Source organism: Mauremys mutica, chromosome 6, assembly GCF_020497125.1.
Source record: "Mauremys mutica isolate MM-2020 ecotype Southern chromosome 6, ASM2049712v1, whole genome shotgun sequence".
Classification (NCBI taxonomy): Eukaryota; Metazoa; Chordata; order Testudines; family Geoemydidae; genus Mauremys; species Mauremys mutica.
In genome coordinates this window covers 91192881-91219953 of record NC_059077.1, presented here as the reverse complement: position 1 = coordinate 91219953, position 27073 = coordinate 91192881, and the positions used below count along the sequence as shown (strand labels likewise).

The following is a 27073-nucleotide window of genomic DNA, read 5'->3' as shown; positions in this document are numbered from 1 at the left end:
CCCAGTCGATGTCTCAGGATGATGCTAAGGCACACCAGGAGCTGCTTAAGAGGGTGGCAGCGAGCCTGGGCTTACAGGCAGAGGAGGTTAGCAGAACCCTCTGATGGCCTGTTCGACATTCTGGCTGCGGTAGCCCCATCCAGAGTGGTGCTTCCTGTACATGAGGGGGTGGCAAAGCCCTCTGGCAAACCCTTTCCTCCCTCCCGCCCATTTCCAAGTGGGCGGAGAGGAAGTACTACGTCCCTGCTACAGGATCTGAATATTTGTACATTCGCCCTGCCCCAAACTCTCTTGTGGTATCTGCGGCCAACGAGAGATAGACAGGGTCAACCCGGCCCTACTCCCAAGAATAAGGATGGAAAGAGGCTTGACTGGTTTGGGAGTGAAGGTTTATTCATCTGCCAGACTCCAGCTCAGAGTGGCTAATGACCAGGCCCTCCCTGGCAGATATGATTTTAATGTTTGGCAGTCTATCGCCAAGCTTGTGGACATGCTGCCCGAGGAGTCCAAGGCAGAGTTCCTGGCTATCCTCGAGGCGGGGAAAACGTGGCGAGGACCTCCTTCCAGGCCGTTTCAGATGCAGCGGACTCGGCCACAAGGTCCATGGCCACGGTGGCGATGAGGCGGGCATCGTGGCTGATGTCTTCTGGGCTGGCTGCGGAAGCCCAGCTCTCACTACAGGACCTCCCCTTTGACAGCCTGGCCCTGTTTGCAGAGCAAACAGACACAAAATTACATGGGCTGAAGGACTCCAGGGCTACCCTTCAGTCCCTTGGCCTATACACACCAGCCCCTGCTAGAAAGAGGTTCAAGCTGTAGCAACCTCATAGACCTGCTAGTCAGGCAAGATCGGAGCCTTTCATAAGAAGGGCAAGGGCTACAAGTGCCGCAAGGGCTACAAGCGCCACCAGCCTTACAGTCGGGCTCAGCCTTACAGTCGGGTTCATCCTGCTTCCCTCGAGGGAGCAAGCGGGCATTTTGAGGGTACGCTCCAGGGCGACATCCCAATCTTCAAACTGGCTCCTCCCCCTCTTTGTTTTGCCAATTGCGTTTCTTATTTCCTTCCCGCTTGTGCTGCAATAACTATGGACCGGTGGGCCCTCAGCATGGTGGCAGTGGGGTACATCCTGCATTTCTGCCTCTCCCTCCCACCCCCCTTCTCTGGCCCTTTTTAGGGACCCTTCTCACAAGCAGCTGCTCAGATAGGCAGTACAGGCCCTTCTACAAGTCAGGGCTGTGGAAAAAGTCCCTGTGCATCGAAGGGGAAAGGGGTTCTATTCCCAGTATTTTCTCATTTTGAAGGCCAAAGGCAGTCTCCACCCCATTCTGGACGTGCAGGACCTCAACAGATATATGTCAATAAGTTGAAGTTTTGCATGGTTTCCCAGGCCTCCATCATTCCTTCCCTGGATCTGGGAGACTGGTATGCCACCCACGATTTGAAGGACACCTATTTTCATATATCAGTATTCCAAGGGCACAGACGTTTTCTGCATTTCATGGTGGGGACCACTCACTACCAGTTTACGGTGCTCCCTTTTGGCCTTGAAATGGCACCAAGGGTGTTCACCAAGTGCATGTCGGTAGTGGCCGCTTACCTCAGATATCGGGGTATCCAGATCTACTCGAACGTCAACGACTGGCTCATCAAGGGCTGCTCCAGGTCCCAAGTTCAGCACAGCATCAAAGTGCTGCAGGACTCATGCCGAGCTCTGGGCTGTTGATAAATGAGCAAAAGTCAATGTTGGTCCCGGTACAGAGTATCAAGTTCATTGGCACAGTGCTGGACTCTACTAATGCCAGGGCATTTCTGCTGCAGGATAGGTTAGACTCCACGTCAGAGCTAATTGCTGACCTCTTTGTGCACCCGATCAGCACAGCCAGAGTCTGTCTCAGGCTTCTAGGCTACATGGCAGCATGCACCTACATGGTCTGCCACACAAGGCTCAAAATGCGGCCCCTCTAGCTGTGGTTGTGTTGCAGTCTACATGTCTGTGAACTCCTGTGAACGCCTCTGGTGTTACTGCTTGGGAGTCACCTAGAATGGAATGGACGTGAGGAAGCACTTGAAGAAGAAAAGACAGTTACCTTTTTCTCGTAACTCGTGTTCTTCAAGATGTGTTGCTCATGTCCATTCCATAACCCACCCTCCTTCCCCACTGTCCAAGTTCCTGGCAAGAAGGAACTGAGGGTCAGGGGAGCTGGCTGCGCCTTTTATAACACGGCATAGGCGTGCCACTCCAGAGGGCGCCAGAGCCAGTCCCCTACGGATACCACTGAGGGAAAAACTTCCGGCACCAGGTGCATGTGGCAATCTTACACACCTAGAATGGAATGGATATGAGAGAAACCTCTCGAAGAACACCAGTTACGAGAGATAGGTAACTGTCGTTTCCTGAGTCTTGCTGTTCCTCTGCTGTGAGCAAATCTCTGTGAAACCCTCCGTAAAAAGTGTGTGTCTAATCCCCCTCTAGCACTAGTCTACATAGAGGATGACAATTTGCTGCTATTATCTGTTATTCCATGAGCAAAAGTGGCAGAGGTCTGTGTGGATCAAAAGGTTCAACCTTGCAGGTGACTCATGATGGAATTTCTGTTTCTTTCTTTCTTTTTTTTTCCCTTTCAGTTTTGCTTTTTTATAAATCTAGGACATTACACACACAAACTATGTTAAAAGAACATTATTAAGGTTGCAAAAGTAAAAACTCAAAAGTTAGGAATTGCCAGTAATAAGATTGTCTGTGCAGCCTTTATTTGCCCTCCCCCTTTTGTGTATGCATTATGATTCAGTCTTTATTTATATGACCACATATTATTTTTTCCACAGGACCCCTGCATCATTCCGTGCTCATTTTGAATGGTACGCACTTAATGAGCAGCTATTCAATATTTTGTTTTTTCCTTGTTGTTCAGTATATGGGCCTATGCCTTATTTATTATACACTATTCAAATCTTTCTCTGAAGACAGAATTAATTTCCTCATGGATTTTTCTATGGCACTTATCCATACAGTATCTTAGTGCTTCATAAACATTATTTAATCTGTCTTCAAACGCCCCTGTGAGATGAAGGGGAGGTATTATCGCCATTTTATAGATGGGGACGTGAAGCACAGAGTGATTAAGGTCATAAGTATTTGCAAATTGTGGGTGCCCAATTTGAGATGCCTTAGGGTCTGATTTTTCAGAATACTTTACTTCATTCAGAGCATCATTCTTATGCCTTCCTACCCTGGGAAACATTATATTTTTACTGCAATTTACAAATGGATGTGTCATGACCTGCCCCTTTCTGGCACACTCCTTGTTCAACCGTGATGTGTCTGGGTTGCTGGGTCAGTCCCTTTTCTCCTCTAAGCTTCCTCTCAGGACACTTGCCCACAAGTACAGGACAATCTTGGCTGTTTTTCTTAACTGTATTTTGAGGACCTTGCAGATCTCTTCAAAACCCACAATCTAGCTCCCCAACCTCCTCTCTGATCCTGCCCCCCCTTTCCCAGGAGCCAGACGACCACCCTTCAAATTCAAAACCCTCCAGAGTTCCAAACAAGAAGTCTGGATGGAGCTTCTGTTCAGGAGTCCAAGGTTATGTGTGTATGTTCAGCCAGTGGCATATCTTCTTTTTGGCCTTCGTCCCATAGCATATCCCATCATGCAATTATGCTTAACAATGTCTATTCTATAACAACATCTCATCGTACAATTTCAAAATGAATATAGTTCCTTCTCCGCAGGATGGTTCTGTATTCTATCTAATTTATGAAATTTTAAAATATTACATTTATTAGTGGTTGTCATTTTTAAAGAAATAGTCCCGTAGATATAGTATTTGTTTCCTAGTGTTCTTATTCATAATTAAAATATAGTATTAACTATGGCCAAATTCTGCCCAATGCCCCATACAACCCACTTGGTACTGAGGTACCTATTTGACTTACTCATGGTGAACACCAGGCCTGGTATTCGTATGCCCAACAGGTAAATAGGCACACAGTTACTCACTTTGGTGACTTTTGCTCCAGTGTCGAGGCCCACATAAAGGCTCTCATTCCATTTAAGACTCACCTAAGACTTTAACATGGGACCATGGGAACTTTCACAAGCTATGAGGTGAATTTCAGAAACCATTGGCTACTTGTAAAGAGGACTGACCTGCAGGGAACATATTACACCAGTGCCCCTATCGCTACTCTGGCTCCCTTTTTATTTCTAGGTGAAATTTAAAAGGGTGGTGTTTATCTATATGAAGCCCTAAGTAGTTTGGGTCTGAGATTCCTTAGAAATATTATATCTTCCCTGGCTCTTGCTATGAAATCCTGGCTCGTTTGTAGCTTCTCTGTGATAGACGACCCACCTGAATCTCTGCTGCCCATTTCTTTTGTGGTCATGGAAGGATTTGGCCCAAAATTTTGAAGTGTCATTTAGAAACTATTGTTAGTGTGTGTCCTGCTCCTCATTCCTTTTATAGCACTGACAGGTTTAGTGCAGTAAAGTGTTATGTGCACACACTGATACCAGACAGACAAAACAGCTTTTTAAAGATTTGATTAAAGTAGAAAGGCAAATGCATTGTGAACATCCTGTAGTTAACCTACATCCAGAACCTCCTGATGTCTTTTCCTGTTAAAAGGTGTAACAAAAGTTGTGAATTGATAGGCTATTTTTAAAAAAACTCAAGTGCCTGAAGTTAGGAACATAAATAAACGACCTGATTTTTCAAAGATGCTGAGCGCATGGAGCTCCCATTGAAGTCAGTGCCTCGCTTCAGGATCCCAGGTCTGAAAATGTTCTTTTTTGTTTAATGATCCTTGATAAAGTTTTGCTGTAGTAGAGAGAGATGGCTTTTGACCACACATTTCTCAACTTGTCCTTAGATAGATTTTGCAGATCTCAGACACGCTTTTGCATTGCTCATGTATCTTTCTTGTTATATATAGACATAATTTCTTCCCAGGTTTTTTTCCCTTCTAAGTTCACCCAGGTTATACAATTGAATTGCTTTAAAGATATTCATCTTAACATTGGTGACCTGATGGGGTTGTTGCTATTTACACGTAAAGACACTTTTCCATTTACTCTTGTCCATCAATAGTCCATCATCTTATGATTACGCAGAATGAAATATGGATCCATAGAGTATCTTTAATAATACAGAAAAGCTCTCTCTAGATATAAAGAAAAGGAATTACATTGAAATCATCCATTTAAACATCTGGTTGACTAGAGGAGATTTTTAAAACAAAAATTATTTTAGAAGTATATTTAGTATTAATGAAAGGTACTGGGGCGACAACTCTGGGGAATGAAGTCTATTTATTCATAGTACAAAGGCAACATGAGGGGCTCTGATACAAGTGGTGAGCACAGCATAAATGCTTGAGTAGGTAGATGGAATGTGAGCTGGTGCAGTGAAAGCCTCCCCTTCTTATCTTATCATCCCTGACCTGGAAGGACCACTTCTAGTGATGATCGGTCAGTTCAGTCCCTCTGGGGAAAATTCATCTTCATTTACCAGGCCTACGCACAACTTAAGCCCTCAATATAGAGCTTGAATGGAACTTAAGTGATACCCAGACTTTGTGTGGGCCTTCTGCTCAAGAATGAATTTCACTCTGTTCATTAGTTTGCACATCACTTTGAGACTAAGATGCATTATATAAATGCTAAGAATTATTATTAATTCTTTGCTGAAACTGCAACAAAAGTAGTTTAAGCAAGGTGGTGTTTTTTGTGATGCGGACAGCTGTCCACTGAACTAGGTGGGACCATCCAGTAATATTTTTGTTGACCTCTGAATCTAAAGGTCCAGTTATGCAAAAACTTACTAGTAGTCAATGAGATCTATTCACAGAACTAAAACTACGGCAGGTGGGGTTTTCAAGATTTGGCATTTGTTAGCCAAGACTTTCATTCATTACCAGAATGAGATAGAATTAACTGAGTGACCTAAGAGTTGAAAGGCTCTGTTAGTCCCTTTACTAATCTCCAGAGCTAGCCATCCTCCCAACCTAAGCAGATTTTAATTGTTGTTAACATCTGGAATAAGAGGCTGAATCTCACAGCCCAGAGAAAAAACAGTGATTAATTGTTAGATTTCACCAGCAGATTTGATCTGTGTAGGAGGCCTGCGCTTTTTTGAATACCAGTTGACCCCATTACAGAAAGGAATTGACACAATCCATATCTGAGGATAGTTTAAAAGCCTATCCATTATTATTTAAGTGCCATCAGTGTGCTTACAAGACATAAGAAGATGCAGTCTCTGGCACAAAGAATTTACAATCTGATATAGATATAATGTTTATTAAAATGTGTACAGATATTGGTAGTCAATATAGCTGCAAAATGTATCTTTCTTTTAAAAAATAATTGTAATGAATTTTTTTTGAAATTGTAAACGAATAATAGATAGACCAAATACATCTCAATCAAATGAAATACTTAGAACTTGTCTTTCTTCACTGTATTTATTAAATAATATTAAGTTTAGACTAAGATTGTCTTATATTTTTGTCGTACTCATGATGGTGTGAAAAGAACAGCTTGACTAATGTAGCTAGAATTACTTGTATAGTATGACTGAACTTGTCCAATACTATTTCTTGCATAAAAGGCATATTGGTGTTATGTTTTCATGGACTTTTTTCCTTTGTTTAACAGCTACAGATTCAGCCCCTTTCATGTTCACCTTCTCTGGAGTGTTAATCATTTCTTAAACATGAATGTATGTTCCAAGCCATTACATTAGAGTTTTGTTAAATGTTGGAAAATAGTATTCCAAGAAGGTAAAATAAGACAGCAGTCCTGGTGCTGCTCCCATTAAGTCAAGAACAGAATCACAAAGTGCATAAGAGGTTGCTCTGGCTCACTTTTCATGTACCGTATCTGCATTACCTAGTTCTGACTCAAGCAGACTTTTTTTCATTTCCCTTTGTGACTGGCATACTCCTTCTTTTGTGAGATCTAGTACCCTGCAGTATTGAAAAAATTTGACTGCAGAGTAGCTACGTTTTTGAACACAGTTAAAAAAATATGCCAACTTGAGGCATTACGTTTTTTTATTTATGCGGCTGTTACTATTTCAGAGTAGTTTTATTTTCTCTGAATGCCAGTGACAATACTTTAATGTAAAGATTTCATCATGAGCCTGTTCACATTGCCACTACCAGTAGTTTTCATTTACCAGACTTGAATATGTGTTTTAATCTGTAAAGAGTTACTGCAGGTGATGCTAAGATGTTTGATTTTGTTTGTAAATAAAGAGCAACATTTCAGTATCAACTGCTACCTTCAGATTGGTTTAAAGCACAACCTGCAGAGTTAATTTGTGAGCACCGAAGACAAATGTTCAGTGCATCTGTGATTCAGGATTCCTGTTCTGTGGTCCTAATAGTTATTAGTTATGTATTTATAGATAAAGCCTGGCATAATAGACCACACAGCAAACACATTAAGTTAATTACATGTTACTACTGGAACTAAAATGGAAGTCTGCCAACAAGGTGAGCATCATACTTGTCCAATAAGCAAGTCCACAAGATAAGTCACCAGAGTCCGTGGATTTTTTTTTTTTTTAGTACATCTGGAGTTATTTGCAGAAGATTTTTAAATGCTTGATAATGGAGTGACAAGAATTATGATTATCACTGTGTCTCATTAGTAGCCTATAGAATCTCTTTTGATATTGAATACTTACATGTTAATACAGTAAAAAGCTCCACAACAGCAGACCATTTTCAGGTAGATCATCCGGAGAGTATGCACCCCTACCCAGGGAAGATGTTTGGGTATATGTGAGTGGCATGGAAAATGTCCTTCTGCAATTGACATGAGGAATTGTGGTCCCCAGATACCTGAGTCTAATGTTAGTAAGCATGTGGGTGGGTGTGCATTGGGGCGGATGGGTTGTTCAATTAAATGTTTTTGTCATTTTGGTTTTTTTAGGACCATTTAACATTTTAGACATTTTTTTCCCTTTATAAGTCTGTACGTACATGCAAAATTAAGTAACCTGAATCTAAGACCTTAAGATCTGAGAGAGTTTGAATATTAAGGCTCTGATTTTTCTCTCACTTACACCAGTTCTGCACTTGTGTAACTCCAGTGACTTAAAAGGAGCAACTAGTGATTTGTACAAATGTAAATGAGAGCAGACTCTGGCCATATGTTTTTAGCTTAGCTGTCTTTTTTTAAATTAAATAAAACTAATCCTTATTCTTTCTCTCTCTCTCTCTCTCTTCTGGAGCAGGTTTACTTTTTTAAACCTATTGTGTTAAACGTGAAACTTTTTTTTTAACCAGAATGAAAGAGAGACATCCAAGCAGAGACTAACCTAGACCAGTTAGTAGACAAATTTTGGACATTAGTGTGTAGATCCCTGCTTGACTTGAGTCTCTGCAAATTCTTCTCTAACTATTCTCCTATCTCTGTTTATTCCATGCTAAGCAGATGGCCCAGAAATTAGCCAAAAGCAGGAAGAAGGTGCAGTACAACCTCCATCAGCTTGATGTTATGCTTGTTTATTTTTATTTTTATTCTATTTTTTGCCTTTCTTACTTTTGATTTTGTGTTATTTTCTGCATCCAGCAAGTTTTTGTTCAGATTTATTTCAGAGTCACCACACAAGTTGACATTTCCCCAAAATCAGTTGCCTGGTTGGCCATTTTTTGTTGCTTATCATTAGCCATTTCATGTTAGAACTAGGGTAAATATTGGATTTATCAAATGGAAACAGACAGAACCCAGAAATACCTACCAAATAAACAGGAATGACATGGTAAAGGTTTTAATTCTGTAAAATGGCATATTAAAAAGAAATTACTCTTATCCCTTTCTAAAGACTATTTTTGGTTAACTTACAGATGTGTCAAATTGCTGGATGCAAAAAAAAAAAAGTTTCCATACGTACACTCACTTTATACACTGAGATTACTAAAAGATGAGTCAATTTTGTTCATGGAGTTCTTAGGTGTCGCGGAACAAATCTGATGCATTTTAAAGTACAAGCATTTGCTCTATATGTTTACAAATGTACATCTTCTGGAGTGGGTTAGTGCTTTAATATTCTGCTGTCTGACCATAAAGACCCTCTTACCAGAACTGCATTATAATTGCTTAATCTGCACCTACTGTATACATTTTTTCTCACTAGCCTGAGCAGTCACTGTAATAATTAGCATCATATAGAAATCCTGCAGGCAAGAACTGCCCTTTGTCCTGTACATTGCTCATTCGAAAAGCCTTTTTTAATGTGGTATTCATGTTTAAATGAAAATCATTTTGATTTCCATGGAATGATTATACAGTTCATGCTGCAGTGGGTTATAACTTCATTTGGTCAGAAAGAAGAGGGTAGGGAGTTTGTATGGGATTAACAGTTTTACAAATAATACTGAATCTAACACACTTTCATCCCTATATATAGTTTCCATATCTTTGTGTTTATCTTTTAGCTTCTGCAATTTAATACTCTGTTTTGCATTGCTGTTCTGGTGACTGTGTCTTTGTGCGCCCTTGTTTGTGATCTAACATCATTATTAAGGCTATTCTCTGATGCATTTGCTGACTCTAAACCATTTTATTTGCAGGCCCCAGAAGGTGAATCTCAGCCCATGACTGAGGTGGACCTCTTTATCTCTACGCAGAGAATAAAAGTGTTGAATGCAGACACACAGGTATAGGCAAAGATGTGCCCTTGCCAGGGTTGGATCTTGTCAGTATTGTAATAGTGGTTCACTCTCTATTGAACTGTTATTGAAAGGTATCACAGTACAGCATTACAGACAGTCTAGTGCCATTAATATGTCTGTTATCAGTGTCTCATAGATATTTGTCACTATAATACTTAGAGAGTTTGGCTGAGGTAGCTAATTCCAAATTCTTAATTCTTGGTGTAGTGCATGTTCAAACCCTCTGAACTGAGTCTTTGTATTTGGAGTTCTGTTACCCAGTAAATATAACAGCCATTAATTTTTTTTAAAAATGGGAATTTCAGTTCATTTGGTGGAACTGACACTGCTGGTTCCCTTTTCTTTCATATCTTTTCATACAGAATACATAACGTTAGCCTGTGTTTGTATATTTACTGCCAGTTGTTCTTACATTGTTAGTATCTATTTGCATGATATCAAAACCATACTAAGCATTTGCTCAAAGCGAGCACTGATCTCAGAATTTCTCTTCCTCAGGAAACTATGATGGATCATCCTCTGAGGACCATTTCCTACATTGCAGATATAGGGAATATTGTTGTGCTGATGGCTCGGCGGCGAATGCCTCGATCTAATTCCCAGGACAATGTGGAGGCATCTCACCCTTCTCAGGACGGAAAGAGGCAATACAAAATGATTTGCCATGTCTTTGAATCTGAGGATGTAAGGAATTATTTTATTTTATTTTATTTTATTGGTTATGCTTGAGAATATGAGAACCATTTGTCAGGATAGGATTGAAGTCTGTGGTTGATGGTCTTGTTTGATTTTTAGTTACATAAAAAGAATTCATCTAAAAAGAGGAACTCTTCTGCCTTTTGCATATTGGGTCCTTTTGGTTGGTTGTCATCATTAAATGAGAAACTGTAGTGGCAGGGTATATATTGTCCATGCTTATTCAATTTATGAAAATCTCAGTTGAATTTGTAGATTCAGGACCAGAGTCACCATTGTGCTTTACATTGCTTTGAAAGTTGCAAAGCAGCTGTAAATCCATTTTAAGTAGCCAGTTAAACAGGGTTCATGACAATGTGAGGACTGTAGAAGGCAGGTTCTGTGGTCCACCATTAGGTGGCATACTAAGTTGTCTCTGTTATCTACCATTGGGTCCTCGCTGTTCTAGGCCCTGACATCTGGGGAAGATACATCAGTCCACACAATTCTCTAGTTTTACGTAATTTTTTTTAACTAAGCTAAATAACTAAAGAAAAAATGTAAAATAAAATTAAACACATGGGCAAATCAAATTTAAAATAAAATTTGTTAATATCAAATAATAAATTTATCTTATCGTGTTAATTAATACCGCATAAGACAACAATTTTGTGAACTGTATCTAGTAATGTGGGAAGTCAACATATCTTGTTTAGCTGTCAGCCTGCAGAATAATAGGGCATTTTCAATTTCAGTGGCAACTGATATACTTATTTCAGTCAGATGACTGCTACAGGGAGGGTCAGATCACTCCTATATTGAAATTAATGGTTAGACTACAGCTCCTCCTCCAGTTAATATAGCCTGCCCAAATTATGAGTGGTTAGGTGATAATCAATTTATTTTCCCTGCCCCTTGAACACAGGTTTATAGGAAACTTTCCAAAACAATTCAGAATAACACATCTGGTTACATTTAGGTGAAAATAACACACCTCCCAACCCATAACATATATGTCTGTGAGGTCTTTTAGACAGTGAGGTTATTTAAACCAAGGTCTGTTTTTTGTCTTTGAGAAACTATTCCATAGGCACCATTCTCAGATAAATTCTGTGGGTTCTATCCACATGCACAGACCTGCTACCGGTTATCTGCTAGAGTTAAAAAGAAAGAGAAGTGCAAGAATGCTGAGGTAGAAGCATTCCTCTACTAATGAAAATCAGAAAAAGAAAACAAACAAAGGTGATATTTATACGGGATGGCTGTTGTGACTCTTGTGATTTCTTTCAACTTCAAGATACTGGTATATGGTTGAAAAAAGATCAGTCAGTGGCTTTCTCAGCTCATCTGGTTAATGTCAGTGGACTTGCTGGCTGGTTATAGGCAGTTTGCTTATAGATGTCAAAAACAGGTGTTGAGGATTTCTAGACTCCTAACGCAGAGTGGCCAACTGAGGGAAGAGAAAGCATAGGTCTCATAAGAACGGCCGTACTGGGTCAGACCAAAGGTCCATCTAGCCCACTATCCTGTCTACCAACAGTGGCCAATGCCAGGTGCCCCAGAGGGAGTGAACCTAACAGGTAATGATCAAGTGATCTCTCTCCTGCCATCCATCCCCACCCTCTGACAAACAAAGTCTAGGGATACCATTCCTTACCCATCCTGGCTAATAGCCATTAACGGACTTAACCTCTCTTTATCAGGAATGGTGGCATCACATGGCAAGAGGACAGAAGCAATTTTTCTTTTCCTTCAGCTTATGAAGGTGATGACCAGGCTGGTTTCTACTCCTTAGAACTACTTCTTAGGAGTTTGTTGGCAAATCAGAATGGGGTATTCCCCTTCTGAAGTCACAAGTGTCACCTAATGAGGTTTGATTAGGTCATATTTATGCAGATCATGATCATCCCCCCATGAATAAATGTTGTCTTGGAAAGTCCTAAATGTCAGGAGATCCAAAAACATATCAACAGTCAGTCAAGTGGTCTTATAGTATTTTGAGACATTTGAGGAGACATGATCAACGGTCTTGGGTTACATGACATTTTTTCAACCATTCTACAAAAGTTCTGACTTAAGAATCCAAAATAAATTGGAAAAAATACAGAGCTAGCAAAAAATTGTAACTTTAGCTATTAGAAGTAAAGAGCCTTGACGCTCCACACGGTATATTATCTTAATCTTGTGTTTGTGTGTATTATAATCTCATTTTCGCGTCTCCAGAAGGACAGCTAGGTAGCCCCAGAAGCGTTTAGTTTTAGAATGATCTTACGCTACCCAACAGCTAACTGGCAATCATTACATCATCAAACACTGGGATGTTGGCCAGAACTTGTCCCTGCTTTAAATTGCCCTAATCTGTTGAGGAATATAATGTGCAAATCCTAGAAAGACTGACATGTTAGAGCAAGAATCACAAGAAACTATGTGACTCTTTCTGCTGCTTCTGCAGGAGCAATTAAATAACACATAATTTCTTCCAAATTATAGTACTGTGATCTACGAACTCTGTGCCCAAACAATTAAAGTGGTGTTTTAGTTTCAGCTCCATTAAACACAGGAAGGTGGGGAATTAAATACTTAAATGGGAAAGGACAATCAGTAGGGAAAGAGTTTATTTCTGAGTTTCTAATAAGATATTTTAAGCAATGGAGACTAAACTATTGATAATGGAACAAATTTTCAAAAGAGCTCAGTGCCAGATTCCCAACTACTCAGCATCATAGTTGGGGCAAGATTTTCAAAAGAGCTCAGTGCCCAAAATCTAGCCATTTATTTTGGTGCTTAAATGAGAGTTGAACTCTTACGAAAATTTGGCCCAACATACATGTGTGTTGTGCGCGCACATGTGCGTAATTGTGACTGCATCCTCTTAAGTGCCAGTGATCATCTGTTGTCACCAATGAGATCTGCACCAGTTTGAGAGTAGTTTAAGATAGTCAATCTTTATGAGATGGACAATAGGTAGCAGATACAAATATAAGCAGGGTGACTTTAAAAGAAAAAAAGAGGAACAAATATTCTTGTCATCTTTTTCCTATAGGTGTGTTCATGTAATGCTGGCTTGTAAGAGAATGGTACTGCTTGTGGTTAAAGGGCAGAGCAGCTCAGTTGTTGCCTGTGTTACCCAATAGGCATCCGAGAAGCAAATGTAATATAGTGTTCTTGTTCTCCAGCCTAACTGTCAAACAATGAAGGAAGGATTTCATTGTGTTTACTTCAGCAGTTTTCATCAGTGAAAGGAAGGCCCACTATTCTTGCTTTTCAGTTGTAATGGCTTGCCTTGCTGGGTTAAATAATTGTATAGGTTGAGGATAAGATTGTGTTGGGGGGGTTTGTTGTTGGTTGTTTTTGTGTGTGTGTGTTTAATTTTTGTCAAATGCTTAGAGCTTGGGATAGAGGTTCTTTTTATCCATACAGAAATCAAAATAAATTAATACAGAACAAGTTGGAACCTGGTCTTTAGTATTGTAAATGATATTAAAAGAAAAAACTGGAATTAATTCAAGTGGCTTAATTAATATGGGGGAACTATTTACAGCATGATCATAACTGCAAGTGTCAGCGAACAAGACCATCAGCAATGCTATATATTTGATATTTTCCTTTCCTTTTTGGGGGGAACTGCTGCAGGCACAGCTGATTGCACAGTCCATAGGTCAAGCCTTTAGCGTGGCCTACCAGGAATTCCTGAGGGCAAATGGAATAAATCCAGAAGACCTGAGCCAGAAGGAGTACAGCGACCTGCTCAACACCCAAGACATGTACAATGATGACCTCATTCATTTTTCCAAGTCTGAAAACTGCAAAGATGTATGTCCCAGTCTTCTGATGATAGTAGCATTAGGCTGGTCTGTCCCAAATGCAAGCTAATACTGGGAGCAATTAGAAAGCCATTAGCGTTTCCCACAAATGACTTTCATCAGGTCAGGCTAGAGCACTTTCCTCCCCAGTAGGACACCCAGTGGCAATTCTGTTTGAAGAGTGAACAGGGAACCGTCAGTTCATCCGTGTTACAGTGATTTGCCATCTGTTCTGTGCTGTTTTACCAAACAGTTTTCAAATACACAGGACACTGCACATCCGTTAAAGGAGTTTAAAACAAGCTGTTGATTTAACAAATAACAGACATTTTATGGCGACATTAGGGTTGATGAAAGCATTTGTTTCCAGGTGTGTTTTAAAGGAGTATATTTTTTTGCTTGTTTTATTAATAAAGATGAACCAGTGTACCATTGCAGTGTACAGGATATGTAATCCAGTCTGTAATCACCAGCATATTCTCACTGTCGTAGTCCTGCCTGCACCACCCCATCACCACCACCTCCTGTGAGGCCCTGGGGTCTAGGTGGTCAGACCTGGTGGCTGGAGTGGTGGTCGAAGCTGGTCGTAGGGTCGAGAAAGAGCCGAGGACAGCGCTGAAACTGGAGACAGTCCAGGGGTCAGAGTCCATAGACAAGCCAAATCAGGATCATAGTCAGAGTCAGGAAGCAGGCCAAAGATCGAAGCTGGGCTGGAGTCAGTCCAGAGGCCTGGGGGTCAGGAGTCAGGGGCAGGGCTAAAGCAGGGTGAGGAATAGAGCTGGAGCAGCCTCAGGACAGGGCATGGACAAAGCAGGGGGTAGGAACAGGCACAGGGATAGGATCAAGGGCAGGCTGGAACTCTAGGGAGTCTGCAACATTGCAAGGCACTCAGAGGGTTCCAAGCTGAGTAATGCTGTTGCACAGACTAACTTGATATGAAAGTGAAATACCTGTGCCTTGGGGCTATCTGATCTGGGCCCTGCCAGGGAATAGGCTGCTGCAGCATGCCAGAGGGTTGAGTCACTGCAGGTTCTGCTGGAGGAGTGAGTCACTAGCTGAGTGAGCAGCCCTGGTCCAGCTGCAGGTTTGCCTTATTCTCCCCCTGCCCCCTCCCCGCCACATTAATATGTTGATTTATTTCAAGCTAGAAATAAATTAGAAATTTTGTTAACACATCTGTTTCGTTGCTTTTGTCTTGGAGTGAGAAAGAGAGAGGTTGTGTGTGTCTGTGTTGGTGTCTATGTATATCGGGTGGGCAAACGTTTTGGCCCGAGGGCCACATCTGGGTATGGAAATTGTATGGCAGGCCATGAATGCTCACAAAATTGGGGGTTGGGGTACAGGAGGGGGTGAGGGCTCTGGCTGGGGGAGCGGGCTCTGGGGTGGGGCCAGAAATGAGGTGTTCAGGAGTGGGAGGGGGTTCTGGGCTGGGGCAGAGGTTGGGGTTTGTGGAGGATGGGGTGAGGGCTCCGGCTGGGGGTGCAGGCTCTGGGATGGGGCTGCCGATGAGGGGTTCAGAGGGCAGGAGGGGGATCAGGGCTGGGGCAGGGAGTTGGAGCATGAGAGGGGTCGAGTGCAGGCTCTGGGCGGAGCTTATCTCAAGCAGCTCCCAGAAGCAGCAGCATGTCCCCACTCCGGCTCCTACGCGGAGGCGCAGCCAGGTGGTTCTGCGCGCTGTCCTGTCCGCAGGTGCCACCCTGGAGCTCCCATTGGCCATGGTTCCCGGCCAATGGGAGCTGTGGGGGCAGCACTTGGAGCAGGGACAGTGTGCGTAGCGCCCTGGCTGACCGTACGCATAGGAGCCGGAGGGGGGACATGCCACTGCTTCCGGGAGCCGCACGGAGCCATGGCACAGGCAGAGTGGTGGACCCCTGATCCTGCTGCCTGGCTGGAGCGGGACAAGCACCGAATCCCACTCCCCAGTGGGAGCTCAAGAGCCGGATTAAAACGTCTGAAGGGCCGGATGCAGCCCCTGGGCCATAGTTTGCCCACGCCTGATTATATGTATGTGTGCACATAGGCTGTATTCTGTAGCTGATGATAATATGTGTTTGAAACTGTATTTCTATCTCCTAATTCAGGTTTACATTGAAAAGCAAAAGGGAGAAATTCTAGGTGTCGTGATTGTGGAATCTGGCTGGGGATCCATCTTGCCCACAGTTATTATAGCCAACATGATGCATGGAGGACCAGCAGAGAAGTCAGGAAAGCTGAACATAGGGGATCAAATCATGTCAATTAATGGTACCAGCTTGGTCGGCTTACCACTCTCAACATGCCAGAGTATTATAAAGGTACAGGGAATGTTCTTAAATGTTACACATTTAAAAACTGTATGGGAATAGTGGACGACAATAAAGATGTAAATTAAGGACGCTCTCTAACAACACTCATAATTTGCATTTTTATAGCAATTTCTCTCCAATGATCTCAAAGCACTTTGCAAACTCTAATTAATTAAGCCTGGTAGGCCCCTGTGAGATAGGAAATATTAATAGCATCCCCATTTTCGAGGGTGAAATGAAAATGCTGAGCTTCGACTTGCTTAAGTTCACACAAGACGTCTATGGCGAGCTGAGAATAGAAGCTTGGCTCCCCCACTAGTCCCGTGCCTTAACCACAAGACCAGCTTTGCCACCTTGGCCTTACTTTGTGTTTCATCATTCACAAAGCTCAAAACTATTCAGAGAAAAAGGGCCAGATCTTGAAGCCAGATCTTAGTCTTGAGCAAAACTTCCATTGAAGTCAATTGGAGCTTTGCTTCAGTAAGGACTGAAGAAAAGGATCTGGGAATTTGACCCATAGTGCTAAGACTGATAAAACAAATGTTGTAAATTGGACAATTTATATTTTTAAACTATAAAACATACAGTATTTGTCTTCTATATGATTATGGAGTTAACTCGTGAATATTTTGAAGTATACATTTTTATTTCAACCTAGTAACGCTATGGGACATTTAATTGGTGTAAGTTTCCTCTAATTTACATAAGTATGTGATTGCAAAAAGCAGGCACGTCAAGTGGAAAAGAAGAACCGCTGGGGTACCTGCAATTTATAAGAGAACAGGTATTTAATCATTACTGTTTCATGGAAAGAAAATGCTGCATCCCTTGAGAATGTCAGAGGCACAACTAAATTGAAACAAATAGCTACCCTACAACTTGCTGCACCACATGGTTTGTAGATCACATACTGAAATGGTACATCTGACATCTATAAATTCTTCTGTAGAACAACCCAGCAAAATGCCGAGTAAAGCTGGATTTTTATACTCCTTTTTGATGAGTTCTTGCCAGGTGATTTTCATTAAATTGTTTTGAAATAAAATTATTTTTGTCTAGTAGTTCACAAAATAAATGTCTACGTGCCCCTTCCAAATTATGTGTAGGCTGTGGTTGGTTTCTTAGCACTTGAACTAAAAAATTACTACAAAGATTTAAAATATGTGTATCTGAAAATGAAAACTCTGCACATAGGTAGGTAATAGAAATACTTGAGATAGTCAGCCTAGCACGTAAACATGTAATGTGTTCTGACCATTACTCTGATTACTGGCCTTGTCTGAGTGCAATAGAGTCAAACCTGGGTAAAAGCAGCCTGATTTCCTGAAAAAAACATAATTTGTCCAATAAATCAACTTTCTGCTGCTTTTTACCTTGGACACCTAGAAACTTGGTGTTGTAGCTGGTTTATTCCCTTTATCCAGGCCCTCTTTAAATGTAATTACATATTCCAAGCTCAGAATGTTTCTTAATGATTAGGACAAATTCAGCCCAGGATTATGCTGACATATTCATGATCCTTTCAGGTTGAAGGTCTACCCCACAGATGGAGGAAGGTTGGAGCAACAGAAACTGGCTTCATCCTTCCCCCTGGAAGCCCAAAATTGGGAGGATCTCACCAAGATGGAAGCCAGGGCTTGATTTAGCCTCTGCTAATGTTGAGGCTACTAAGGAGATCACAGCTGAAAATTAAGTCTCCTCCCACCTGAAGGGAAAGGGGGTGACAGCAAAAATAGCCTTTTGTTTCCAGGGGCTAAATCCCTACCTTGAGGGCAAGGGTCTGTAGCTGGCATAGGGAGGTGCAATTGTTCAGGGAGGTGTAATTGGAATTCCGTAACTAGCTATTTTGTTACCAGACCTCTTACTGTTCTCACTTTTGTTCTGCTTGTTCCCCATCCCACACCAGTTATTTCCAAAAATGTAATTATTTGCAGGCCTGGCATATAGAATGTCTACTTCAGCATATTACTCCTCCTCCTCCTCCAGAGTCCTTCCAAATGGACGGCTTGAGAATCTCCTTGGTTGCTTCTCCAACAAGAGCACCGTCACTATCTCGTCGCTATGGAGATCTCTTCTGACACATGTGCTTCGGTCCCTTTTTTGTTGCTACATTTGGCTGTTGTCATGGGGACTGCTGGCCATTAATCTTGTCTTTCCAATGAGACGATGACCCATAGATTGCTGAAAAGAACTGCAAACTTATCTGGAGCTGTTCATACATCAGTTCTGAATCACATGCAAAAAACGGAGATATATATTATATATATTGCATGTGATTCAGAACTGATGTATGAACAGCTCCAGCTAGATTGCTGTAAAGCATTGCAAACGTATGGGTCATCATCTGCTTGGATGGACAATTTTAATGGCCAAAATAGATATTCAGAGAATGCACAAGGATCTTAGCATTGCAAAAATTCCTTGGCATGCAATGAACAGGACTACCTTACAAACAATTGGACGTTTATGTGAATAATGAGAATACTCACAATTACATTAGAGAGGAATTTTTTTTTTAAATGAGGGATCCAAACCTTCATACTAATCAACCATAAACTAAGTGCTAACTGACGGGATTAGGAAGAAACTTCCTGCATGGAATGGCTATTCCATATCTTATGTTGCTTTCATCTTTTTCTCAAGCATCTGGTGTGCATGGACCCCTGGACTAATCTAGTATAGCACTTTTTCTATTCCTATTGGCATGGATTCCCAACATATAAAATATTATGAACTCACTGTGTTTAAGGGATGCATTATTTCTGTAAAATTTAGAAATTGCTTATTAGAAGCCCGTGTTTCTTTTTTTTAAAAAGGAGCATGCAAAAATACATGTGCAATGCACACTTGGAGTTGCAAACACCCATACTTGCCACAAATGAATGCAAACTGGATACTTACTATCAGGGCCGGCTTTAGGAACTGCGGGGCCCATTCGGTGGCGGTCCGAGTCTTCGGCGGCACTTCGGCAGCGGGTCCTACTCGCTCCGGGTCTTCTGCGGCACTGAAAGACCCGCCGCCGAAGACCCGGACTGCCACCGGGTGAGTAAAAATTAAAAAGTAAGGCGCTCTTTTTTATGGCGTGGGGCCCTCTTAGGCGCTGGGCCCAATTTGGGGGAATCGACCTAAAGCCGGCCCTGCTTACTATTTGCTTGTTTCTGGGTATGTAGTCCATAAAGGCCGATTGCCCTATGGTATGTAGATGATCACTGATTGTGATTAGTGCATCACAGACAGTAAATAAAATACATGGAAGTAAATGGAATGAAGTAGAGCAAAAAATACAGTGGGCCTTGTGTTTTGCTGAGAGCCAGCTGGCTGTGGAACTGCCTCTTCTCACTTCATAATCTCATTTGCTTTGGTTCCCAAAGCAGCATGCCCACTTATAGCCAGCCTGTGTTGGCTTGATTAACATGCCATGCTGAGTGCAGTGCTATGCAGAGAGCAGAGAAATGAAATGCCTTGGCACTCTTTCCTCACGGTTTGTCCTCCCACCTCTGAGCGGGTGCATACAACTGCCATAAATATAAATAGGCAGTTAGACATAGTTGTCAGGAAAATAGACCCTCTTGAGGCAATGGGTGAGAGGATTGAATGGATCTGTACTTAACATAAGCTCCTAAGTAAGCACCCCTTTCCTCACTTAGAATGAAATTGAATTTAGCCAGTTTCTTTCCTCCATTAAAGGAGAAAGAGAAGTTTAAGAGGCTGTTTTAAATTGCACTTGATTTCATTTGCATATTAGTAGAAACAGTAAGTATGAACGCCATTAGTCAAACGGGGATACTTTGGTTACTTCCCCTTAAAAAGAACAGTGGGTTACGTCTGTAGCTCAATAAGGATCAATTAACAAAAACATCTTAGACTTAGCAGATTGGCTTCGGGCATCTTCTCCATTTCTATTAGAACATAGGGCACTGTCTGACTTCCAACTAACCTGGTCTCTGAAGGGAAGCTAGTTGATTCAGTTCTACTGGAGATTTGTCCTCTCTCCCCTCCCACACCACCCCACTTCAGGCTTTTCCCCCAACAGATAGGTGAATGAAGATTTCCTTCTCATTTTTGGCTTCTCTACTTGCTTGGTAATGGACTACAATGCACATTGGGGTTGTTCCAAAAGCCATTTGCCCCCAGCAGAATGGCACAGACACTCAAGTACTGGGTCTTGTAGAGAGGCCCTACAAAATCAGCAAGAATAAACCATATGTAAAAGCTTGGGGATTGTAGTATAACTCCCTGTACAGATCAAGAAATCTTTTCAGACCATGAGTAACATCCTAGTCCCATTGAATTCAATGGCAAGACTTCCATTGACTTCAATGAGACCAGGATTTTACTCTTTGTGAGTAAATTGGACAGACACTGGAATGTTAAAAATAGGTTATTTCTCTCAGGCATTAACAGAGCTTTCCTTTTGTGTTAGGAATTGTGATTGTTGGAGGTTGTCTGTGTGTTGCCTGGATGTTTACACAGTATTCTAGTGTAGAGAAATGTATGTTCCATTCTGGACACTTTACAGGAAAAAAAAAGATACTTTAACTCTGGGAGAAAGACAGAGATGATTAGGTGGGTTGAACGGTGAGAACTTCAAACTGTATGAGGGTCAGACATATGCAGTCATCTTCTGTTTTGATAGTGCTTTGCTGTGGTTAACCAAGATTGCAGGGTGAATGTGATATTCTCAGTTTAGAATGGGGGAGTCTCTGAGCATTACTTATACAAGCATTTAATGGACAGGACTTAAGTAAGTTCTGCCTTTTGCATTACGGAATTGAATGCAGAAAAGCTACCTGTTTGCAGCCATCTTAAGTGCATATTTAAGACTTTATTTTTGCAACAAAATGCATGACAGTTTTCAGCTTAATTGCACAGACCTACTTCTCCACCCCACCCCACCACACCCCTCCCCCGCTTTCTGTAGAACAATGTTCTGTGTTCCAGAATAAAGAACTTGCCCACAGGAGGTCTAATTTCTTGGCAGTTTAAAATGACCATGTCAAAATGTTGACAACTAGAGGTTGACATTGCATCATTCAGTTAACAGGTTGTCATATTGCTTGTATCTGGTACTTATTAGGAATCCTACTTTGTAATGATGAGTACACAGTAAACTGCTTGTTCAGTATTATTTCCATGTTAGCATTCAAACTATTGTTTTATTTCAGTGCCAGTTTTCAGCTGTCTCAGGCCATACTTGTCATAGTGTGTGTGTATATATATATATCTATTTTTTTTTTGAAGGGTTTGAAAAACCAGGCCCGGATTAAACTGAATATAGTGAGATGTCCTCCAGTAACCACCGTCTTGATCAGAAGACCTGACCTCCGATATCAGCTGGGTTTCAGTGTACAGAATGGGATCGTAAGTCGCTTTCACAATCCTTAGGTTTCTACTGTGATGCTTTTTATAGCTGTGAAATTTTTTGGCAAACCTCTCAGCTCACCAAAGGCTATGCACACATTCTGATTGTAAGACTTAAAAACTGACTTCTTAGAAAATGTATTACCTCCCCTATGGCCAATCCTTCTTTCCAAGTCAAAAGCAGGAAAAGATACTTTGTCATATTAGAGTATAAAAAATCAGCCATAGGAATAACAGAGATCTTTCAAGCTAAAGAACCAAAAGGTGTATGGGGCAGGTTGTTCACAGGCTGCATTAGTCATATATCTAACTGAGCCAGAAAGAGTCTTCTTTACAATCAGAGAAAGTCAAAGACATACAATTCTAAATCCTTTAAAGACTATGGGCCTATGCAATCTCCTAAATTTTCAAAGTGCCAGTGTCCAAAGGGTTAATACTAGTAATTTTCAAAGGCCAATTTACTTTGTTTGTTTTTATGCATCTAGGGGAGGAGCTGTTCATTATTATTCTATACGCCGAGTACTGACTTTGTAACAGTTATTCTAATCCATTTTACCCTGATCTGTGTTTCACTGTATTTTAAAAAAGAACTCTTTTTACACTTTAGAGACTTGTTTATTTAAATATTGAGTTTGTCATTTGTGAACAAACTTCAGTTGTTTTACAATTTAACATGCTTAGCGTTGATAACTTTGTCCTTTCCCTTCAAGATCTGTAGCCTTATGAGAGGAGGTATAGCAGAGCGAGGAGGAGTACGAGTGGGCCATCGGATCATTGAAATCAACGGACAGAGTGTTGTAGCAACGCCCCATGAAAAGATCGTTCACATTCTCTCAAATGCTGTTGGTGAGGTAGGAACTGGATAGATGATATTACACACTTCAGCACCATTGCCTCTTGCTGCCTACCACCATCCAAATATAAATACTGGAAATGAGAATAGGATTAAACCAGGTTTATTGTAAACGTGTTTTCATAGTTTTTAATAGAAAGCCTGCGTGAGAGGTGCTGAGTGCCCACAGTTCCTGTTAACCTCAGCAAGGTTTGCAAGAACTCAACACCTCAGCATTGTGCTGCAGTAAACCTTAGCATGGGCATGAAAACTCACTGGTTACGTCTTTCCCTTGTACTATGTCACTACAGCTACTTTCTTCTTCTCGTCTCAGGCCACTTTCTCCCTTACACATACATACCCTCTAAGCATGAAAGCACACAAACCCTTTTATTTCCAAAGCATTGCATCATGTGTATGAGGAGCATTGACTGCCTTGTTTTGTTTCCACCCAGATTCATATGAAGACTATGCCAGCGGCCATGTACAGATTGTTGACTGCGCAGGAGCAGCCAGTTTACATCTAAGGCTGATACCTCACCTTCACAACATGCATGGAGGATGTTTCTCCTCGTCAGTGGTTGTGTTTCTAGTACTGCATTTCTGTGTCTGCAGAGACATCTCTATCTCTGTCTTCTCTCTCTCCAACATTTTGCTGTGTACAGGGGAAAAAAATTCCATGAGACTTTTTTTGGTTGCATCTTTTTGCATTATGTAATTCCTCACAGAATAGAAAAATTAGTTATTCACAGCTAGTTTAACAAAGGACTGATTGCACTTCTTCAAGCTCCGTCATCAGTCATATATCTATGGCCATAACTCGACAACACAAATACATTAAGTATTACTAAATTAGAAAGCTTGCTCTACAAACAGATCAAACCACAGGGTAAAGTTCTCCTCTTGGACTCCACATAGAAGATTTTTGACTCCATTAATCTGTTCTCTCTGTGTGCACTGAGCGTAACATTACCAACAAAGAGTTCAACATACACAGGGAGAGCAGAGAAGGGGATAGTTCTGCCCTAAAGGAGGAGTTAAAAGTCTATGAAGAATGAGTTAATGAGTAAGTGATGTTGTGGTAAAACTCATAATTCAAATGCACACCTCTTAATTGTCTTTAAGGTTTATTCTTCAGGATCGTGTAACCTCAAAGGTGGTTTGTATGTTGCTGAAATGCGTAAGAGTGTCATTGTCTCACTAGGGCATACTAGAGGAGGTACTTTCACCATTTGGTCTCCCAGGTATGAGTCTTTTTTTCCCCCCAAAAAAATCTTTTTCTTCATTTTTAGATGCAGGATATCTTTTATATCCCCCTCCCTACTCAGAGGTAGGAGAATGTTAAGTGGCCTATAAATATACAGCAAGAATTATATTTTGGGGGCTTCTGCTGAAAATCTAAATTTTTAAAGCTCTTAAATACACAATTTCTCATTGTTGTGTGGGTGAATGTGTTTTTTGTGTGTGTGTGTATTTAAAACTGTGCTTGATATTTATGAAATTTGAACAAAAATAGGTCTACATACAGTTGTAAGTAGTTTTGTTACTCTGAGCCAGTATTAACATATCTTTGGTCCAAAGACTGTTTAATTTTAATTACTTTTTTTTCTTTAGCTCATGATCTGGATAACAGTTGGGGAGGTGGGATGGGAGTGAGGAGAAATTAATTTATTTGTAATATATATACATATAAATATATATATAAAGTTAATCCATGGTTCTCCATTTGTAGAACATTAAAGGGTTTTTATGTACTTGTACAATGAAGAAGAGGGTTCAAAAACATTGTGGGGTGCATGATATCAAGGATTTGCGTGGTCTATAAATTTTGGAGAGTGGCGCTGGGGAGGAGGGGAGAAGATAGTAATAGTAGTAGTGACTCTCCTCCCTCCAGAAGGAGAGACCTCTCTATTCCATGTAAGGTAGTTCTGTTCCATTAGTCCTATGTAGTCACATTTAAGCTCATATATTACTGTGAATTTAGACCAGTCAGATGCCTTTAAATTTATCAAAAGTAGCAGCTTCTGCTGCATCTTATTACAACACAAAGATTTAATGTGATGAAAATACTGGAGCAGGACAAAACAAAAATCTCATCTCTGTGTGTGTGTGTGTGTGTGTGTGTGTGTGTGTGTGTGTGTGTCTGATGGCCACTAACATCAGTTTCTCATTTAATGAGGGATGGACTGTGCAATATAAGCACTGTGGTTGCAGACTGGAGATGACATTTGGAATTGTCTCCAGAGATTTCATAGCTTAGATATACATGTGTGTACATTTCTGTGATTAAGTGAGCTGTGAAAACTCTGCCTTTGTCTGATCACTTAGTTCCATCTGTGATCAGGGGCCCAATTTTTCCTTCAAAAACAATGGACTGAGTGGAGAGAAAGAAGATAAAATTTTTATTTCAACTGGCAGCAAATACTGGAACTATTTGAGGGAGATAGTGGAATGGTGAGTAAGCTGTTGTAGTAAATGAATATGTTTTGGTGTAAGAGTACTGTACAATTATTTGATGTACAGCAGTTCTTGTTGTTAGGTAATCAGATCCCAATCTCTGGAATAACAAACTTTACAAGGGCATGGTGGTATTATTCCAGATTAGTATTTACTCTGCCGTCAGACAGATGCAAATAGATTGTGAATTACTTGTGAGTAGAGATTTTATTGTCAGGCATCTGGTTTATGAAGGTCATAGGAACACTTTTTTTCATAACTTCCCATCTGTATAGTAATATATGTAAATATGATATATACCATGTATAATTTAGAAGATTATATACAGTGCAGCCTTTCCATAAGTTGCCTGAGTGAAAAGCTACTCTTGAAGACATGGTTACCACACTGCTGGTTCCCAACTTTAACTTCCATATTAATTTTCTGCTTTTGTGGCTCTAGCCAACTCCCATTGAGGAATCTCCATCGACTTCAACGGAAGATGGATCAAGCCCTCAGTATGCAAATGAATATAGGGTTGTAACAGTGATTGATTCTTAGAAACTAAGGTTCCTATCCTGCAAACGCATGTGTGCTTAACTTTAGGCACCTGAGTAACCCATTGACTTCACTGGGACTGCACATGTGAGTGAGTATAAACTAAGCATGTGAGTGCAGGATTGGGACCTCACTGAGAATGTGAATTGTTCTATTACAATAGACGTATTATGATTTCTAAACAGGGACAGATAGATAGTGTAAGCACTCCTAATGTAAACAGTCCCACAAGTGCAGCCTGGAAAGGGAAAGCGTGTTTCAGAAATACAATGAACTCAAAAGGGAGAGTTGACACCTCCGTAGTCTGTTGTTTTTTCCATTGATGTTTAAAAGATGTTAGAGCAGCCGTTTATGTTAGTATTTTAGATGAGTGAAATTCTCCATGGGTTGAAAGGAATAACCTACCATTTTACATTCCTTCTCTTCCGTGAAGGTCCTGCAAAGCTGTCCCTTCACTGTTTAGTACAATATTACTAACTTTTCAGTGTTTACATTAAGGATGAAATGTCCTTTAATTTTTTTTATTGGTAGTTTCACACTTATTTGTTTGACTCTCTTTATAATTTAAGGCTTGGTTTGTATTTCTTGAGTGCAGATTTTTTTTTAATTTTCTAAATGAAATCTGTTTATGAAGATGGCAGTGTGGGTGAGATTTCTTGTATATATTTAGCACAGTACTTAGAATATGAAGTTTTACTATTGTTCTGTAAAGAGGGTGAATAGAAATTATTGTAAAGCGTCGGGGAAAGTATAGTATTGTATTTGTAACAATATTGTTCTTTGTAAACACTAAACTCAATCTCTATATATAAATATAAATATATATATAAATATATGTGAGCCTGGAATGTTGATACTGCACATCTACTGAATGTAATTCCTCTGACGTTTTTTGTCACAGGTCTCTGACCCTCTGTCTGTAACGCAGCTCCAGTGGTTTGATTGATTTTTTTGCCAGCTGTTTTGTTGTGATGTATTTACTGTGCTACATTCCTTTATTTAATGGAGCGCTAATGACGGTAAGATTTGCAACAATAAAAAACAAAAACAAATTGGGCATGGCTGAGAGTTTGCTGATGTGATCACCAATATTGACTCAATATTTCGGGGGGAGTGCTTGATCCCCACCCCTGAGCAGTTTAGTTAAGATGACCTAAGTCCCTGTGTAAACAGCACTAGTTCAATGAAAGGTGGATTACCCATGCTGATGACAGGAGAATCCAGTCAGCACAGGTAGGGTCTACACTGAAGGGCTACAGCGGTACATCTGTGCCGTTGTAGCGTTTTAAATGTAGATAAACCCTAAGTCTTCATAGAACGTTTTATGTGCAACAAATTCTAATGAGAACTTGAATCTGCAAAAGTATTATACACCAGAGAGACTGTAGCAGAAAAATTGACTTTGCAACTTCAGACATTGATTCACTAATGTTA

The 27073-nt window shown here is 40.8% G+C and overlaps 1 protein-coding gene and 1 long non-coding RNA gene across 9 annotated transcripts in view; one reads left to right on the top strand and one right to left on the bottom strand.

The window, feature by feature from the left end:
• The window catches only part of APBA1 (amyloid beta precursor protein binding family A member 1), a 153668-nt gene extending 126995 nt beyond the window's left edge, over positions 1 to 26673 (top strand). For 6 of the 8 annotated variants that reach the window (XM_045022138.1, XM_045022142.1, XM_045022143.1 and 3 more), the window contains 7 exons: positions 9588 to 9674; positions 10188 to 10373; positions 13998 to 14177; positions 16249 to 16461; positions 21694 to 21813; positions 22524 to 22664; positions 23101 to 26673. In XM_045022138.1, coding sequence (XP_044878073.1) covers positions 9588 to 9674; positions 10188 to 10373; positions 13998 to 14177; positions 16249 to 16461; positions 21694 to 21813; positions 22524 to 22664; positions 23101 to 23172 — 999 coding nt within the window. In that variant the 3' untranslated portion in view covers positions 23173 to 26673. Of the gene's footprint in view, positions 1 to 8448; positions 8482 to 9587; positions 9675 to 10187; positions 10374 to 13997; positions 15281 to 16248; positions 16462 to 21693; positions 21814 to 22523; positions 22665 to 23100 lie in introns of those variants that run through there. The other 2 variants (XM_045022145.1, XM_045022144.1) reach the window with 2 other exon arrangements.
• On the bottom strand, positions 491 to 3479 carry LOC123373258. Its single transcript, XR_006580631.1, has 3 exons — positions 3283 to 3479; positions 1599 to 1717; positions 491 to 705 (listed from the first exon to the last, which is right to left on the bottom strand). It is a non-coding gene; the product is annotated as an uncharacterized LOC123373258 (long non-coding RNA).
• Positions 26674 to 27073: the final 400 nt, after the last annotated feature.